This window comes from Peromyscus californicus, unplaced genomic scaffold, assembly GCF_007827085.1.
Source record: "Peromyscus californicus insignis strain IS unplaced genomic scaffold, ASM782708v3 Scaffold_6__1_contigs__length_162567912, whole genome shotgun sequence".
In the NCBI taxonomy this organism is placed as follows: Eukaryota; Metazoa; Chordata; class Mammalia; order Rodentia; family Cricetidae; genus Peromyscus; species Peromyscus californicus.
The window spans coordinates 102267066-102284254 of NW_026294584.1; the positions used below are offsets into that span (position 1 = coordinate 102267066).

The 17189-nt window shown below is 51.1% G+C and overlaps 1 protein-coding gene across 4 annotated transcripts in view; it reads left to right on the top strand.

Moving 5' to 3' along the window:
- Mxd1 (MAX dimerization protein 1) overlaps positions 1-11126 on the top strand; it is a 38159-nt gene extending 27033 nt beyond the window's left edge. For 3 of the 4 annotated variants that reach the window (XM_052719337.1, XM_052719338.1, XM_052719339.1), the window contains 3 exons: positions 4571-4685; positions 6545-6704; positions 7089-11126. In XM_052719337.1, the coding sequence (XP_052575297.1) occupies positions 4571-4685; positions 6545-6704; positions 7089-7297 (484 nt within the window). In that variant the 3' untranslated portion in view covers positions 7298-11126. The remainder of the gene's footprint in view (positions 1-4570; positions 4686-6544; positions 6705-7088) is intronic. The other variant, XM_052719340.1, reaches the window with a different exon arrangement.
- The last annotated feature ends 6063 nt before the right edge of the window (positions 11127-17189 follow it).

Sequence of the window (17189 nt, forward strand, 5' to 3'; positions counted from 1 at the left end):
CTCTGGATCGTAATCACGGGCACCTGCTAATGAAGAAGCCAGCACTAAGCAGGGTCGGGTCATCGTGCTCTGGGGGACCCTTGTCAGCATGACAGGCACAGGATGCTCCCGGGGTCCAGCGTTTGATGAGAAACAGAAAACTTGGCATCTTTTTGTCCTTGGTAGTGAGCTGGCCACATAGAAAGTTCAGTGTGAGTTAGTGAGTGAGAGAGAGAGTAATGTGACCCAGTTAGAGAGGAAAGCAGATTATCATAGACCGCACGCAGGGAGCTCTGAGGGGCTTGTGGGTGAGGAAGAGGACAAAGGGAGTCCATTCAGACGCTCGGGTGGGAGCTGATTTTAAATGGCTCAGAGGCAGGGACTTGCTTTCTCCAGCATGGCTCCAGCGCCCAGGAGGAAGAAGCAGCACACAGTAGTCCCCTGAGAACCCCTTCAAGGGATAAAGGGTGGATGGAAGAACCGAGCGTTTGCCACATGGAGGCCACCTTGACCCTGGTTCGGTGTCTGCCCCTTGACCAGCAAGTGCTCAGCGTGCTGTAGGGTTCCTATTTAAAAGTCAGGCCCTGCAAAAGGTGATAGGCTCACACAGCAGCCTGGCAGCTTCTAAGTCAGGGAGCGCAGGGTGGGCACTGGAGGCTGGAGCTCCTGTCTGCACTTAGTTTTTACAAGGCCCTAGCGTGTGAACACCACGAGCCCTGGGGTTGTTTCTCTCTCACTTGGCTATTTGGTTTTCCGTTCTTCGTGACTAAGGAACGCTGAGCAAAACTAACAGCACTATGTGCATCTTCGTGTGAGCGTGTTTTGTAGTGTTTTTGTGTGTTGGGGTTTATTTTGGTGGTGACCTGTCCACTCCCAGGCCAGAGCCTACAAACTCATGCCCTTTATCTGCTGAACGCAGCTCTTCTTTCTGGAGAGTCTGTTCTGCACTCTTGACGTGTGTGCCGCAGTGCTGGTGCTGCCTTCGGTCATCACAGCTTCCAGCGGGTCAACATCTGGGCAGTGCATTCCTCCTCAGCTTTCTCCAAAATGCTGGCAGTCTCTCACATGTCCAGGTGAAGTGTAGGCTAATTTTCCAGCATTAAACGAAAACTGTAGGGATTTTGTTTTTGTGAACTTGTATTAAATTTTAGGAACACTGGCATTTTGCTTTGAGGGGTCATTGCCAGGAATGTGTGGATTTTTTCCATATACTCAGATTTTCCTATCCTTCAGCAATATTTGATAGTTTTCTTCCCGTTAATCCTCCCCCAAATTGTTTTAATGTCACTCCTAGCTGTGGTACCTTTCTCTTGCTACGGGAGGGGTTTGAAGCTCTCCGGATGTACGTGGCTCTCCAGCGAGGTCTGCATCCTCACCTTTTGCTTTTCAAAGATCTTTAGAATAGATTTGGAGGGAGGCTGGGGTACTTCAGAATGACAGCCTGCAGCCTGGAAAGTGAAGCCCATGCCTCCCTCCTGACCTGGATCCTGCTACCACGTGACACACAGGGCCTCAGAGGGACCTCCTGTTCCACTCACTAGCTTATAAACACTTGGTTGGTCCTTCCATAAGTGATGCCTGTATTTCCACAGAAGGGTTAGCTTGCTTACTAGCTGTTTCAAGGACGGAAGATGTCCATTTTCTTTGAGTGTTTTATCACTCATCCCCTGCCTGGTGAGGACCCTGAGCTTGCTGGTGGCCGGGAAGAGCATGGCAGTACCTTGCTTGTTCATATTTGCTCAGGATAGTTACCCTTGTGTAGGAGTTCTGAACTCGGAAGAGTAACATCAGCCAAGGCAGGATGCAACACATCAGACCCTGTCCTCTCTAGAGAGCCACAGAGACTCTCTGGGGTAGGCTCTGTCCCACATTCTACAGAGGAGCACATAGAGGCCTCCGAGTTAGGTAGCTTGTTCAGTGTCACATGGGGAGTAAGTGGCCAACAACCTCTGCTCCACACCCCTACACTAGTGTTGGCTTGTGTAGCAACGGACTGATGGAGAATGGTAAAAGACTAGGGCCTGGGGGACTCTGCAGCCGAGAGGACTGTGGGCCATCCATGTGGACTGCTGCTTACGGGCCACTCCTGACTGTAAGCACCCTGATTGCAGTGCAATACAGTGTAGTACCGTGCAGTGCAGTGCCGTGCAGTGCCGTGCAGGTAAAAGCACGGCTTCTCACACCACCGCTGTAGACCCAAGCCTATTGTCTACATGTGCTAATTGCAGCCCTCTCCTGAAGAGCCAACAGGAAGCTGCCCAAGTTCGTTACCTGGGTTCAAGCCAATGTGGCTCTGTTAGCAGCAGCAGGCTGAGGGGCAGGAGGAGCTAGTGTTTGGTACTACCTTCCCCTACCAGGACAGGAGCTAAAGGCCACTCTGGTAACAGAAGACCATCTAATGGGGCAGTAAGATGACCCAGGGGACAGGGACGGATCTGTACACTGCCAGTCTGTGTCTGTGTGTGACTACATCCCAGGAGGACAGTGGGACAGACTTGTCCCCTTCAGTCTTTGCAGATAGCAAGCAAGCTGGTGAACTTCTAAATATAATTAGTCTGCAGGCCTTACAGTGAGAGTTAAGTTAGTGTAAACGAGTCGTGTCATATGTAGTCACTAGTGGTATTTTTTCATAGTTTCTCCTTTTTTAGATTTTTTAAAAATTATGTTCCAAGCTGGGCAGTGGTGATGCACACCTTTAATCCTAGTACTCAGGAGGCAGAGGTAGGCAAATCTCTGAGTTTGAGGACAGTCGGGGCTACACAGAGAAACCCTGTCTCTGTGTAACACAAACGAACAAAAATGTGTGCCTGTGTGTGGGTGTGCACCGTGAGCGCAGGTGCCTGTGGAGACGGGAGGCATCAGATCTTCCACTGGTTGTGAGTTGCCCAGTGTGGGTGCTGAGAACCAAATCCAGGTCCTCTGGAAGAGCAGCAGTGTTCTTAACCACTAATCTGTCTCCAGCCTTCATGGGGTTTCTTTAGTATTAATTTTCTAGTGTGCAGGTAAATGTTTCATTGTGGCATTTTCATACATGTACATTGTATCTTGCTTCTGCTCATACAGTATTTCTAATGGCATGATCTGTGGTGGAATGTTATCCCCCATCCGTGCTGTACACACAGCTTCTGCTCCCCCACTCCCAGCATCTAGCTAATGCTATGGAGCCTTTGCTGCGGGCCCTTCCCTAGGGCAGGACTTCACAGCCAGCATCCAGGCCTTTCCATCGGCCAGCCTGCTTGTGCTCCTTGAGCTCAGAGGCCCTCAGCGCGCCATGATCCAGGTGGGGCAGGGGGCTCAGAACGAGGTCCAAGCCACATTGCCCAGGGCTGCCTCAGGAGGCGCTGGCAGTGTGGGAATGGGCATTGCCCGGGGCCAAGCTCTGTGTAGATGTGATGAGTTGAACTCTGTCTTCGAGAAGCTTAAAGTCCACTGCTCGAAGGGCTGACGCAGTCATCGGTGCATGTCAGTGTCAATGTCAGTGAATGAGTCTCAGCTGGGCTTCCCAAGGAGTGAAGCTTGAGAGACAGACACCAAACCACATGGAGAACCCCAGAAATAAGGATTCCCTGTGGGCTGGCTGGGATGGCTCAGAGAGGCTTTAAGGAGGTGCTAGGCCTACACAGACACCTGGAAGTTGGCCATTTCTCATAACCATAAAATCTGTTCCGTTCTAGAGTGGAGTCCAAACCAAGGTTTCAATAAACCATAAACATCCAAAGTTGTGGGGGCTCCTGTACTTCTTCTGGCCATGCTGTGGCACAGGGTTTGTGTGTGGCCATGGTCCCTCCACATCAGCCTTTGTCCAGCACACTGGAGATGGAGGAGTGGTTCTCTCAGCCACACATTTGTCAGCGTTACCTGTGATATACCTGTCCCGTACGTAGGAAAAAATGTATTTAACTCTTGGAATAACAGTTGATTTGCACAGTCAACAAAACCAGTCACACCACAACTTTTCCAGTAAAAACGTCCCTCCCTCCTTCCCTCTGTGCCCACGTCTGCCTTCTCTCTGCCCAGCCAGGGCCACCGTGAAGAACTGTTGCAGGCTCATGCACGCACAAGCATGTGAATGTGCAGACAGCGGACTCAGTTGGCTCAGATCACTGCCATCGAGCACAGGCTTAGTCTTGTTCATAGCTGCATGGTCTTCCCTATGTAAATATACTGTAACTTATTTAACTAATTCCCAACAGTGGTTGTTTGGATTGCTCCCGAAATCCTTGCTATTATATTTAAAAAAAAAAAAAAAAAGCCTCAGTAAATAACTACAAACATAAAAGTTCTGTGCACAGCAATGATTAGATCCAATAACTTTGAAAGAGAAGCACAGGTTGAGGACTTTCCCCTGGGCATGTCATCTTCTGATTCAGGAGAAGCTGATAAAAGTGCCTGATACGAGCAGATTTCTACCCCACGCCCCGGAATTACACATGGAATCAGCCTAGAAGCTCCAAATTCTGCTTCTCACTGGGCTTCAGTGCAGGTGCCTGGCCTCTTAGTGTTGCTGCCACCAGGCTTTGCTGGGTCTGGCAATCCTACACTCCAGAACCCATGTAGGGATCTCAAGTGCTGCATGGTTCTGTTTTCACAGGCGTGCTCATCTCCGCTTGTGCCTCGAGAAGCTGAAGGGCTTGGTGCCGCTCGGCCCTGAGTCAAGCCGACACACCACACTGAGTTTGCTGACGAAAGCCAAATTGCACATAAAGGTAGGTGCCTTGGCCTGCTGCTCTGCCTCCTCAGGCCTGCTGTGAGGGACAAACAGGAGTGTGTCTCCACAATGGTCTCTGGGTTCCTCCCACCCCACCTGCCTCCCCAACATCTAAAACCTGGTTAAAGGGTCCAGTCAGAAATTCAGGCCCTGATGCCTTGAGCCACTGGTATCCCCACCATCACCAAGACCTCAGTGTTTCACAGCTTGACCTGTTGACTTGTTGCTAAAGTTTTCCTGCCTGGCCCACAGTCAGGACAAACTCTCTCACCTGCCAGTCCCACAGCCCCTCAGACCCGACCAAGTAAACACAGAGACTTATATTGGTTACAAACTGTATGGCCGTGGCAGGCTTCTTGCTAACTGTTCTTATATCTTAAATTAATCCATTTCTATAAATTTATACCTTGCCACATGGCTCGTGGCTTACCGGCATCTTCACATGCTGCTAGTCATGGAGGCAGCTGGCAGTGTCTCCCTCAGCCTTCTGCTTCCCAGAATTCTCCTCTCTCCTTGTCCCACCTACTTCCTGCCTGGTCACTGGCCAATCAGTGTTTTATTTATTGACCAATCAGCAACACACTTGACATACAGACCATCCCACAGCACCTTTGTGTCCACCACTGTCAACTGAAAGAGACCCCACAGTCTCATACATGCTCTGAACCCCCACACACATCTGTTGCACCCTGAGCAGCAAAGCTGCTGTAGCTCAGCCGCACACATTATTCTAAATGCCTCAGGGGCTCTGACGAGCTGTCACCGGGTCTCCTGTCTCTGCAGCAGCCCACTGCAGCCTCCTCTGTTCCTGGGCTTGTCGTGTTCCGGAACCAGAGCCACCATAGCTGCCATTCCCTCTGCAGTCCCTTGTCCCCTCTTCTCCATGGCCAGCCTCCCCTCATGCTGCGGATCTCTGCACAGGGCCCCCAGTGCTCGAGGCCTTTGCTGACTCTTTCCTGTCATGGGGCCCCTGGCTCACTGATGGATGTGGTACTCATTTATCAGTGTCCTGTGTGGTGGCTGGGTGTCTCTAGAACTGTACTGTTGCTCCACAAGAGAACCAGGTCTTTGTACATCCGTGCGTCCTGAGCGCCTCATGATGTCTGTCTGTGTCGACTCTGTGTGCACTACTGAGCCATAGTCAGCATCACCATTCAGCCATGGCTTGGTTAGACAAATACCAGTTTATTAACGGTTAGCGGCCTGCAAACAGGACAGCTCTGGGAGAGAGCCTCAGTTGGAAACAAAACAGCTACAATTAAACACTCTCATTAATTATCTGCAGAATATAAGGAGCTGGGGGCAGATTTGTAAGAATAAGTCATCTGCAGAATCGCACTTCTAGACGCTTCTGTTGGACAATTCAGAGTCAGGACTTTAAAAGGGCCCTGATTTCCCACTAGCAACAGAAGTTAATTGGGGTTTGGCATGACGTGAGAACTTGTTTTGTAATTGGAACTGCGCTGGGATAAAAGTCTTTTTAAATAGTGTTTCATAGCTCACATGCTACGTGGCTTTCCGGTTCTGAGAGGTGTCCAGAGGGTTACTGGAGATATGGAGACCAGGTCAGGGAGCTGTAGTATTTTGGGTTACCAAGGGTAAGGGGCGTAAGATTCAAACTGTTGAACTCTCCCTGCATCTCTGTGAGAAGCCAGCCCCACAGTGCTTGCTGGAGTTAGACAAAGCCCACAGGAACTGGCCAGCCAGCTCCCAGTCTAGGAGAGAAGCCCGACAAGGAGCACACGGCCTGTCTCCTGCGGATATACAGCACGTTTCCCTGCTGGCAGGGCAGGTATAGGTTCTTTGCTGGTGTTCCACACGCCCCATGGACTCCAACAACCACCCTTTGACTTGCAGAAACTTGAGGATTGTGACAGAAAAGCTGTTCACCAAATAGACCAGCTTCAGCGAGAACAGCGGCACCTGAAGCGGCGGCTGGAGAAACTGGGCGCCGAGAGGACTCGGATGGACAGCGTGGGCTCTGTCGTCTCCTCAGAGCGCTCTGACTCAGACAGAGGTGAGCCACACCTGCCAGAGGGGCGTCAGGCAACAGAGCCAGCCCCGGAACAGATAAGGCAGGCCTCACAGGGGCTGTCGGGGTGGCTCTGTGGGTGTATGGACCTGCCACTCTGCTTGAGTTTGAAACCGGGCTGATGGTGGGAGGAGAGAACCAGCCCCCGAAAGCTGTCCTCTAACCTCCACGGTGCGCACATGCGCACACTAAATAAAAATGCACTAAAACTTTAAGAAGCTGGGGCTCAGGCCTTCAGGAGCGGAGCAGCAGGACTGCTGTAGCCCCACTGCGAGAGTTAGATAGCAGTGCCCACGAAGGGGTGTGGGAAACTCAGGCGTCCCGGGGGCTCGGCAGCAGGTCCTCACCCGTGTGTCTCATCCCCTGCAGAAGAGCTGGACGTGGATGTGGACGTGGACGTGGATGTAGATGTGGAGAGCACAGACTACCTCACTGGGGACCTGGGCTGGAGCAGCAGTGTGAGTGACTCGGACGAGCGAGGCAGCATGCAGAGCCTGGGCAGTGACGAGGGCTATGCCAGTGCCAGCGTCAAGAGAGCCAAGCTCCAGGATGGGCACAAGGCAGGTCTTGGGCTATAGGAGAGGGCCCGCAGGTCCTCTCCACCACACCTGATTAGGTAGTGTACCAAACCTGCCCAGACGCCCTTGCACGCCAACCTCACGTACCACCTTGACCAAAATCAGCTGTCCGTTTTGCAGAAAGCACGTAGGGTTGCGGTTCTGAGTGCGTTCAGTGGTAGCTTCTCTGTCCCTCCACGTCAACGCTGAGAGACCGTACATTCCAGTCCATTTGAAGAGCCCAAGAACCCTCAGCCCTAAGCAAGTGTCACTTCTCAGCGGCCCCTGTGCACTGTCCTGCAGCCGGCCAGGCCCTTCTTAGTATTCTGGCTCATGATGGTACTCGCCCAGGAGAGAAGTTCAAGCTTTGTCTGGCACGTAGGAAATCGAAGCAAACAAACTTCTCAAAGGGAACTCAGTCTCAGAAATCCCAAAGGAAGCTTTGAAAGCAAAACTGAAGAGCACTGAGAAGCCAGGAATACCTCCAGCAAGCCCTGCTGCGGCCCAGCCGCGGTGCCTCAGTGTCCCCGCTTAAGAGCGGGCGCTCGGCAGCTCAGGAGAACAGTGTGCCCCCTGCGTGCTGTTCTGGGGGCCTGGCTGTGTGCTGTGTCTCAAGGCACCCCCGCGCCCCAAGTTTGTTGATGCTACTTGTCTCTGGAACATTGTCCTACCTCAGAGATAGATGAGATCTCCATTGTCCACACAACAAAAGTGATTACGCTTCTTTGTTCCCGGCCACTCCAACCTGTTTTCCCGTTGGACTCCCAGCAATAACTAAGTTCGGCACTGGCTGAGCTAGTGGCCACTGTCTCTGAGAGAAAGAGGCCACATTTCTTCTCTGTGGCAAGTGAACAGGAGGGTCCCCATGTCACCAAAACCTCCTGCTGAGTTATTTTTGGACACATCTGGAAGCTTTCTTCTGGAGACTTCTGGGTGATGGCTTAAAAGGATGATTTTTTTTTCCCTTGTGGCATTTTTATTTAAGCTAAACCAGAGCACATGTGTATGTACATAAGACACACAAAACCTATAAATACTATTTATTCATTTTATATAAACTAATGTAATGGAATATAAATTCTTACGACTGCTTTTATAGATGTTCTAGAAACTTTGTATGTAGCTGTCTACAAATTAGTTCATTCCCCTGAATATTTTTGCATTTGTATTTTGAGGTCTGGCTGTTTTCAGCCTTTGGTGAATCTTTTTCATTGAGTCTGAACCATTTGTAAAATCTGTGCCCTGCTCGGAGTCAAGTCTGTGTCACGGAGTAATGGAACATTCCTGAGATCCACAGGTGCCACCGAAAGGCTCCATGGCTCACTTGGCAGCAGGCAGCTGCACAGTCACACACCTCTCCTCAGATCCAAACAGACCCTGGCAGAGAGAGCAGTCCTGACCACACAAGGTCACTCTGTGGTCTGGGGAAGTCATGGCTTCCTTAATGATCCTGAAGTCCTGTTTTTGTGCCCCACCCCCACCCCTTTGGATTGTTTCCCAAATACCAGCTGAAAATTAGCACAGAAACACAGCTTGGGTCGTTTGCATTTATAAAGTCCCTTCCAGAGTCTGAGTGAGTGATGGTGTTCAAGGAGCTGGCCAGGTCTGTCCTTTGTCTAAAAGACACAGCTGTGCCTTGAGGTCCCCTCCAGTCCCCATGTGCTAGGCCCTGAGGGCATTGTGTCTGCTCACTGCATCCAAGCCATCAGAAAGTCAAGACCGAGGGAGAAGCTTGTGGGCTGCACAGGCGGGGAGGGGACAAAACCTGTGCACAGGTTCATTTCACTCAGAAGGTGTCTGAGAGATGCCTTTATTTTCTGTTTTCCTTGTTTTGCCTTTGAGTTAAACTGCTTTTTTTTCCTTTTTGCTCTTCTTTTTTTTTCGGTTGAAGTATGAAGTGTACTGTCTCAACATAAAGCAGTATCATTTGACCTTTGCCCTGTCCGCTGGTCCTTGCATCTGTGTGTGGTAGATCTCTGTGGTTTTAAAACACTTGGGACAGGCTAACTGCCCAGGTCAGGCCTGGCTTTGGAAGCCGGAGGTAGACTGAGTCAGTGTGGCAGGCAGGCTTTTCTCTGACCAAAACTGTAGCTTTGGGGGCCGGCAGGCTTAGGCCAGGGCAGCTAATCCCCGCCCCTTCACTCATCACCAGCATGTCTGCCAAGAGCTAGACTTGAGGGTGGCTTTTGTTTTCTTAAGCAAAAGGAAAAACCTATTAGGTTGGGGGGGGGGGGGGGGGGACAAAGGTGTGAACCCTAGCCGTTAAGACTTTGACAATATGCACAAACAGAAATGTGTCAGTGAGGGCACGTGCATATTTTTATGTGGAAGTTCCTTTTGAAACTAAGACCTAAGCTTCACTCACTGTCATGATGCAGGTAGGAAATCAGGGGCTCGGCCTTCGACTTCCTTCATTCCTCAAGGAAACATTTGCACCGTCCTGGAAAACCCAGGACTGGCTTTGGGTGCACGCCCAGCACCCAGCACCGTTGATTTGGGTTTCCTTTCACTGACCAGGTATCTTGAACTCAGTAGCAGCTGCCTGCTGCCTCTGACCTCGGAGACCTGCTGCTCCTTAGCAAGGTCACAGGACCTAGATTCTCCCTCTTGACCCAAGGCTGGGTGACTCCAGCAGGGATGGGTGAGGTGGCTGCTGGGATAGTTTTATTGTTTGGTTTCAAAGTAGTGGTTTTTTCACCTACCCCCTGCTGTGTTCAAAAGAAGCCAAGGTTTCCCTGAGTTTCCTGTGGCCTTTCTCCCCATCTTTGATGTGGCCAAGGGCATTTGGGGTCTAAGAACACAGGAGATGGCATATGATACTCAAAACCTTCTAGCAATATCTTGGGGACTTGACGATGAGTTTTGTGGACTTTTTCCCTCTTGCCTTCTTCCCTGTCCCTTCAAGAGAGAACTTATTTTTTGAAGAGCGTATATAGACACATTAAGGTTTTATACCATGCTATATTGGCAGGAATACCACTTGTATTGTGCTTTGTAATTTATCACCGAAATCGTGTTTTCTGGTTTCCTTCCTGGGGTGGCTACATTGTTCTGTCTTCCTACTTTACCATCCCTGTGTGTTTTCTGTTATTTCTCTGTGTCTCTTTGGTATTGCAATCGCTGCTACTCCTGCTTAGTGCTTTCTGGGAGAAGACAGCCCCGCCCTTGGGCTGTGTGCTGGCTTCTCTCGTTCCGTGCGCTCAGAGCTGTAGTCTGCAGCATGTTTTGTTTGCGAAGATCCTGGGTTGAGGTGGTGTGAAATGTGATTCATCAATACTTCTAGTACTTTTCTTTTACTGTGGTCTTCTAAAAGAAGACATAACTGATTGGCACCATTGCATTCAGATCGTGGATGGCCAAGGAAATCGAGTGTGTATGGTATCTCAAAATCACACAGTGAGAATTCGGAAGGCGTTCTGTCCTAAGGTGTATCTGGATTTCTTACTTTGAGTTCTTACTCTGCCTGGGAGGGCAGTGGGTCAGGTGGGCATTCTTCACTTTAGCTTTGACCTAAAAGCCAGGCTTGCCCCGACCGCTGTCCCTAGAATTGGTGCTCCTGGAATGTTGCTGAGTGGCTAGTTTGGGGGACCATCTTTCTAAAGGTGAACAGCCTCCACAGGAGAGCTGCAGGTGAAGGATGGGAAATGTGTTTCCAGATGTTTCTTTATGTAAATATGGTGCCAATGTAAACCTGTGTTAAGACTGTGGAGAATGGTGCTTTTTTGGGGGGTGGGGGGACTGCAGTTAGCACTTGTGTTTTTAGAAACCATCATGATTTAGAGGCTCCTTGCTGTGTGTAAACTTAATGTGTCCGTCCATTAACAAATAAATTATTTCATTATTAAAGAAACACTGGTCTTCTTGTGTCCCACTTCTCAGGCTCCATTGAAGAGGTGGATTGATCAAATTTCCTGTTTCTTTTCATTTGACAGCAAGTTCACTCTGGGATTCTTTGTTGACTCTGAAAGTATGGCCACTCAGTTGGGCTCTGTTGTTTGTTTCAGTTTTCCTCTTTCTGCCTCTCTCTCCCTCACCCCTCCTCCCTCCCTACCCCTCCCTGTCCTCCCTCTCCTCCTCCCTCTCCTCCCTCTCCTCCTCTCTCCTCTCCTCTCCCTCCTCTCTGTTCTCTTGCTAATGTTTTCAGATAGAGTCTCATATATGTCCCCCCAAGCTGCCCTTAGATTTGCTAAGTAGTCAAGAATGGGGCTGGAGGGATGTCTCAGTGGTTAGGAGCACTGGCTGCTCTTCCAGAGGACACGGGTGCAATTCCCAGCACCCACACAGTGGCTCACAACCATCTATAACTCCAGTTCCAGAGCATCCAACATCCTCTTCTGGCCGCAGTGGACACCAGGCATATATGTGATACACAGACATACATGCAGACAAAACACTATACACATTAAATTAATTAGAAAAAAAAAACAAAAGCTTGACCTTGGATTCCTGATCCCCCTGCCTCAGCCTCCCAAGAGCTGCAGTGACAGGCATGTATTGCCACACCCAGTTCAGTGAGTCATTTGTTGATTAGAACTAATCACACTTTGGTTCCTTGGCACTGCCAGGCACCCATGTCCCCTCCCAGCTGGCATTCCTTACCATGTTCTTTGTTAGCATCTGGTGAGCCAGGCACTGTGCTGGGGCCCAGAAATAGGAAAGCACCTGGGACATGAGAGCCAGCTTGGAGAGAGTGGGTGCCCACTGGGACAGGGGCTTCACTGGGAAAAAGCCTGGGCGGGCCACAGCGAGGGCCACAGGAAAAGGCTCCAATGTGGCTCTCCACGGGAGGAGAAAGGCATCCAGTTTACAATGACATCTTTAAAAAAAGAAGAAGAAGAAGAAGAAAAGAAAAAAGAAAAGTACATTTATTACCTACCTTTGATCCCAGTACTTGGGAGGCAAGAGGATCTCTGTGAGTTCAAGGACAGCCTGGTCTACATAGTGAGTTCCAGGACAGCCAGAACTACGTAGAGAGACCCTGTTTCAAATAAACAAAAAGAATTCCTTTATTTGTTCTGTATGTGTGTATTTGTGTGCACACATGTGCCTTGCAGGAGTTGGTTCTCGCCTTCCATCATGTGGGTCCTGGGATTCGAACTCAGGTCATCAGGCTTGGCAGCAAGCAGTTTCACCTCCTGAACTGTCTCACTGACCCTGCAGTATCTGCTAAGGGTCATGCCCTTCGGTAATTTACATTCTTCACATAGACACCACAGACCTCTGGGCCAGGTTCTATCCCACGCTGAAGTCACACTAGTGAGCCCTGAGGCCGTGCTCCTCCGGGAGCCTGACTCCTCCTGCAGTGCCCTTGCTCACCTCAGGAACAGGAGTCAAGAAACTGAGGTCTTTTCTCCACGGCTCTCGCTCCCTTCCCTTCTCTTATAACCCTAGGGATGGAGCCCAGTTTCCACACATGCTAGGCAGGCATTCCATCTCCATCAGATTGGCTGAACCCCCTGAGCCACCGGGATTGACAGGTGTTCAACACCACACCCAGTTTGACCTTCAACTTCTTATTCTTAAAAACCACCCAAAAATCTAGAAAGGTTTTTAAGTGTCCCTGGAAGCCTATAGATCACGAAGAAAGGGAGTTTCCTGTTATTTCTTCTTCAGAAAATTAGCCTAGGATGTGAGCTCTCTCACAAGGAGGAGAGCCTTGCCCTGTTCCTCTGGGACCATCTCTGATCAGGTTCCAGCTCAAAACCAGCGCCCACTCTGTGACTAGCAGCACCCATAAAAGTGGGGTTCCTCGGCATCAGGCTTACTGAAACCCAGGAGAGGAAGCTCAGAGCTAGAGATAACTGTGGAGCAAGGTTCACCCCACAACAGCCCCCATCACGCCAAGACATAGGCTCCTTGCAGCTTCCCGGCTTTCTTTGTTTGCCCAGGCCTTGCACCGATGCGTGCCATTCTGCAAGGGTGCTCGGAGCAGACAAGCCCTCACAGCCCATCTGGGGAGGTGGGTGCTGCCGCTCCCATTTCACAGATAAGAAGACCAAGTGGGGAGAGGGATTTGCCCCACATGCACAGCAAGGGTGATGAGTGGTAGCTGAGCACTCAGACTTCCACCCCACCTGCCCTCTCGGGGTCTACTGTCACCAAGTCCCCCAACAGAGCACCTATCCTCTGCAGACCTTGAACAAGGAAAGCTGTTTCCCACCTCAGGTTCCTGAGAACAAAGCAAAAAACCCAGAAGTTCCCAGGAGCTGCCCTTCACTGAAAGCCTGATCTGCCATGTCTAGATCCCACGAGGGCTGCGGGCACCAGGACCCCACGGTGGGGGAACACATATTTATTCACCCAGTCTCGCCCTCTGCTTCCGCAGCCTTAGAGTCCCCTTTGCAAGTGCCGCTTTGGTCCCTGCTTTGACGTCGCTGTAGCCTCCACGAGGGCGCCTCTGGAGGGCTGTCCCTTGTCTCCAAGTGGCCGAGAACCCAGAGTGAACAAGTGTCAACCCATACTATCCACCCAGGTTCGGCTGCACCGTGGGGCATCACTGGGGAAACTGAGGCAGACTCAGGACCAGGTGGTCCCTGGACTGTCCAATCCAAAGGGTCTGAAAGGCCAGGGCCAGCACACGAGCCAAGGCTTTGTCAGAGTTGTGGGTGAAGACGATAGGTGTGTGTGACCTCCCCTTGAGCAGAGGGGAGGGTGACAACACAAGGAGCTGTCTGCTTCCAGAAAAATCCAGGAAGGGACAGGAGGAAGGCATGGTGCTACCCCAGGCTGGACAGCACAGGGAGGTCACCCCAGCCATGCACTGGGGCCGAGGGGGATGAGAATCCAATCTGTGCTTACTGGAAAGCCCCTGTGGGTAAAAGCAGGGAGAACTGCCACCTCACCTCCACGATTGTCCCATCTGGGGGGGGCACTGGAGTGAGCCAGTCTGACCACAGGGACGATTCAATCGGGCAGGCCAAGCTAGGGACCCCCAGGACCCACAGCCCTGACATGCAGGAGTCAGGCCTGTTTGGCCGTCAAGTGCACAGATGTCCATCTGTGGACCACCTCTGCCCTAACCCCTGGGGATATGGGGTGAGAGTCTTGAGTGTTGGCCCCATCTGTAATATGGGGGTAATAAAGGGCTCTTTTCAGACACTTCGGGGCTATGCAAGAAGTGGGCCAGGGCCTCATCCTGGTGACTGACAGGCAGACAGCACCATGCAGGCGAGCCATAAGACCACAGCCGAGAAGAGTCTCAGCGTGGTCATGCATGCCACTTCAGGTTTGGGGGTGCTTTGTTTTCATTTGAGGTGCTAGAGAATTTAGCCTGGAGCCTCCTGCATGCTAAGCAAGCACTCTACCACAAAGCCACCCCCAGCCCACTTGAATTTTCAGAAATGCACTATGCCAAACCTCGGTGAGAAATAGATTGGAGGGAAAATTACATGGTGTGTGTGGAGGGGTGTTCAAATATGCCGTTCTGACTCTGCTGGTTAGAAGACAGACAGGTCAGGAAGTGGTTAAACCAAAAGGGGTGGAAGAGAGGGTGACTCAGGACAGAATGTGGACACTGGCTGTGGGGAGGGAGCAGTATCAGGTGGGACCTCACCCCGAGACACTCAGGAAGGCCAAGGGAGTCTCCATGGAAGCCAGGCAGCACAGCGCACTGCCTATGAGGAAAGGCTGGGGTGGGGAGGAAGGCTTTCGGAAAAGGCCACTCCGGGCAGTGCCTTGTTGGAAGAGGGAATGACTGCACCCGGGGGCCCTGGCTCACCCTGGCTCAGGAAATGCCTACTCAGGGAGGCTGAGTCTCCAGAGGGAATCTGAGCGAAGCCTTCCCACCTCAGATGTGAACAGGGAGATGCTGCAGGTTGCAGGCTGTAGCCACCCGGTCAAGTGCAAGCTGGAGCCGAGAGTGGAGCAGCGTGGGGTCCAGAGGAAGCAACAGAGGAGCTGGACAGGGCCTGAGGAAGGAGGGAAAGGTGCTTTCTCATCCATCAGGTCCTTCAGGGTTGGGACAGAACTCAGTGTAGGAATGCTGTGGCCTCCCCTGAAGGAAAGGCGTGTGTTTACTTCAGAGAACTGATTCAGGAAACAGATCTTCTTTCTCCTTTTGTTTTGGCTGCCAGGAAGCTGAGAGCCAGTTCACACCTCACCTTCAGGAATTGAGTCTCTGTGATGTGAATATTGATATCCTAATTTTTCCCTGATCTTTTCTCTGACCTTAATTTCTATTTTTAAATTTTCCCGTTTTAGTATACGTATTTTTAAATTATTTTCATTTATTTACTTTTTGGAGACAGAGTCTCACTATATAGTCCTAGAACTCAGTATGTAGACCAGGCTGGCCTCGAACTCAGAGACCTGCCTGTCTCTGCCTCCTGAGTGCTGGGATTAAAAGCGTGTACCTCCACCCCTGGCACAATGCATGTAGTTTTTGAAGTGTTTTAGATCACCCTTGCAGAGAGCAGGGATCAGGCTGTCTGCAGGCTCACTGTGTGAAAGAGAGCTGTGGCCTCTTTTCTCCACAAGCAGAGGGTGGTCAGATTGACCAGCTGCCAGATTGACATGCAGCCAGGGTCACGTGTATCCGGTGGGCATGTGAGTGTGGAGTTTTGTTGGTTTGTTTAGTTGTAGAAGGGTGCTGCCTGGGGAGAAGACACTCTCCGGTCCTGGGGACTCCTGGGGCGTTCCCAAGAGTCCAGGGGTGTGGCCAAGTTGACCAGGGCCAGAGGCATTTGTCAGAAGCAAGAAGGGATAACCCATTGCCCCCCTGCGGAGCTGTGTAGTCCCCACACTAGGCTCACGCCTGTAAGTGGAATGCTATTTTAGCGCTAACCTTGGCTCTGCTGTTTCACGCTGTTAGAAAGTCCCTTACAAGGTAGGTGTGGTGGCATATACCTGTAATCCCAGCATTTATAGAAGGTGGAGGCTGGCGGGTCAGGAGTTCAAGGCCAGCCTCAGTTACACATGAGTTTAAAATAAGCCTGGGCTGCACCTCTCAGAAAAAAGGGAGTGGGGGGCAATGTCAACATTTATTAACATCACCTGTGAAGCAGGTACCTTTAGTAAGGTGGCCAGGGCCACAACTGGGGTCCTGCTTCAGCCCTGCCCTGGTCAGTATCACCTTGGGAATGTGGTAGAGTTTCTTCCCATATCGGTGACCCCAGGGTGGCCATGTTGTACCTCCAAAACCCCAAAGTACAGGGGCCAAAAGTTTTTATTCTTTTCTTAATGTGTGTGTTCCCACACTTCCTTGGGGAAGCCAGAAGTTCAAATCAAGTGTCTTCACCTAATTGTGTCCACCTAATCACGGGGGGTGAGGGGGATGGGGTGGAGTGGGAGTGGGGATGATGTACGTGTTCGTGTGTGTGTGTGTGTGTGTGTGTGTGTGTGTGTGTGTGTGTGTGTGTGTGTGTGCAGATGTGCATGCTTGTGTGTGCACGTTTGCTTGGAGGCCAGAGATACATTTCTGGTGTCTCCTTGATCATTTCTCACTGAACCTGGGGCTCACTCACCCACTGGCTAGACAGGGCTGCCAGCAACCCTGGGAATTCTCCTGCCTCCACCTGGTCTTGCTCAAAGTTTCTCACTGCCCTCCTTGCCTCTGCCCGGACTTGTCTGCTCTCTGTGACTCTTCGGAACAGGCCTCAGATCTCATTGTCCACATTTCTAAGCCTCTCAGAGAATGCCATCCACTTGGCAGAGTAGACAGTACCTTCAGAGGCGGATACTCATCACGCTTCACCCTGACCCCTATGTCCCCTATCCCTCCTCCTTCCTGAAATGTCCGGTGTGCCTCACCACAGGACCTTTGCACAGCTGCCTCCTCTGCTCCCTCATTTTATTTGGGAGCCAGTACAAATGTCGACTCACGCTCTTCCTGACCTGCCCATCGCTTTCTAGTCACTGTCCCCGTGCTCTGAGTCACTCTGCTTTCTCTTATCTTCGCATGGCAGCTTGCATTTTT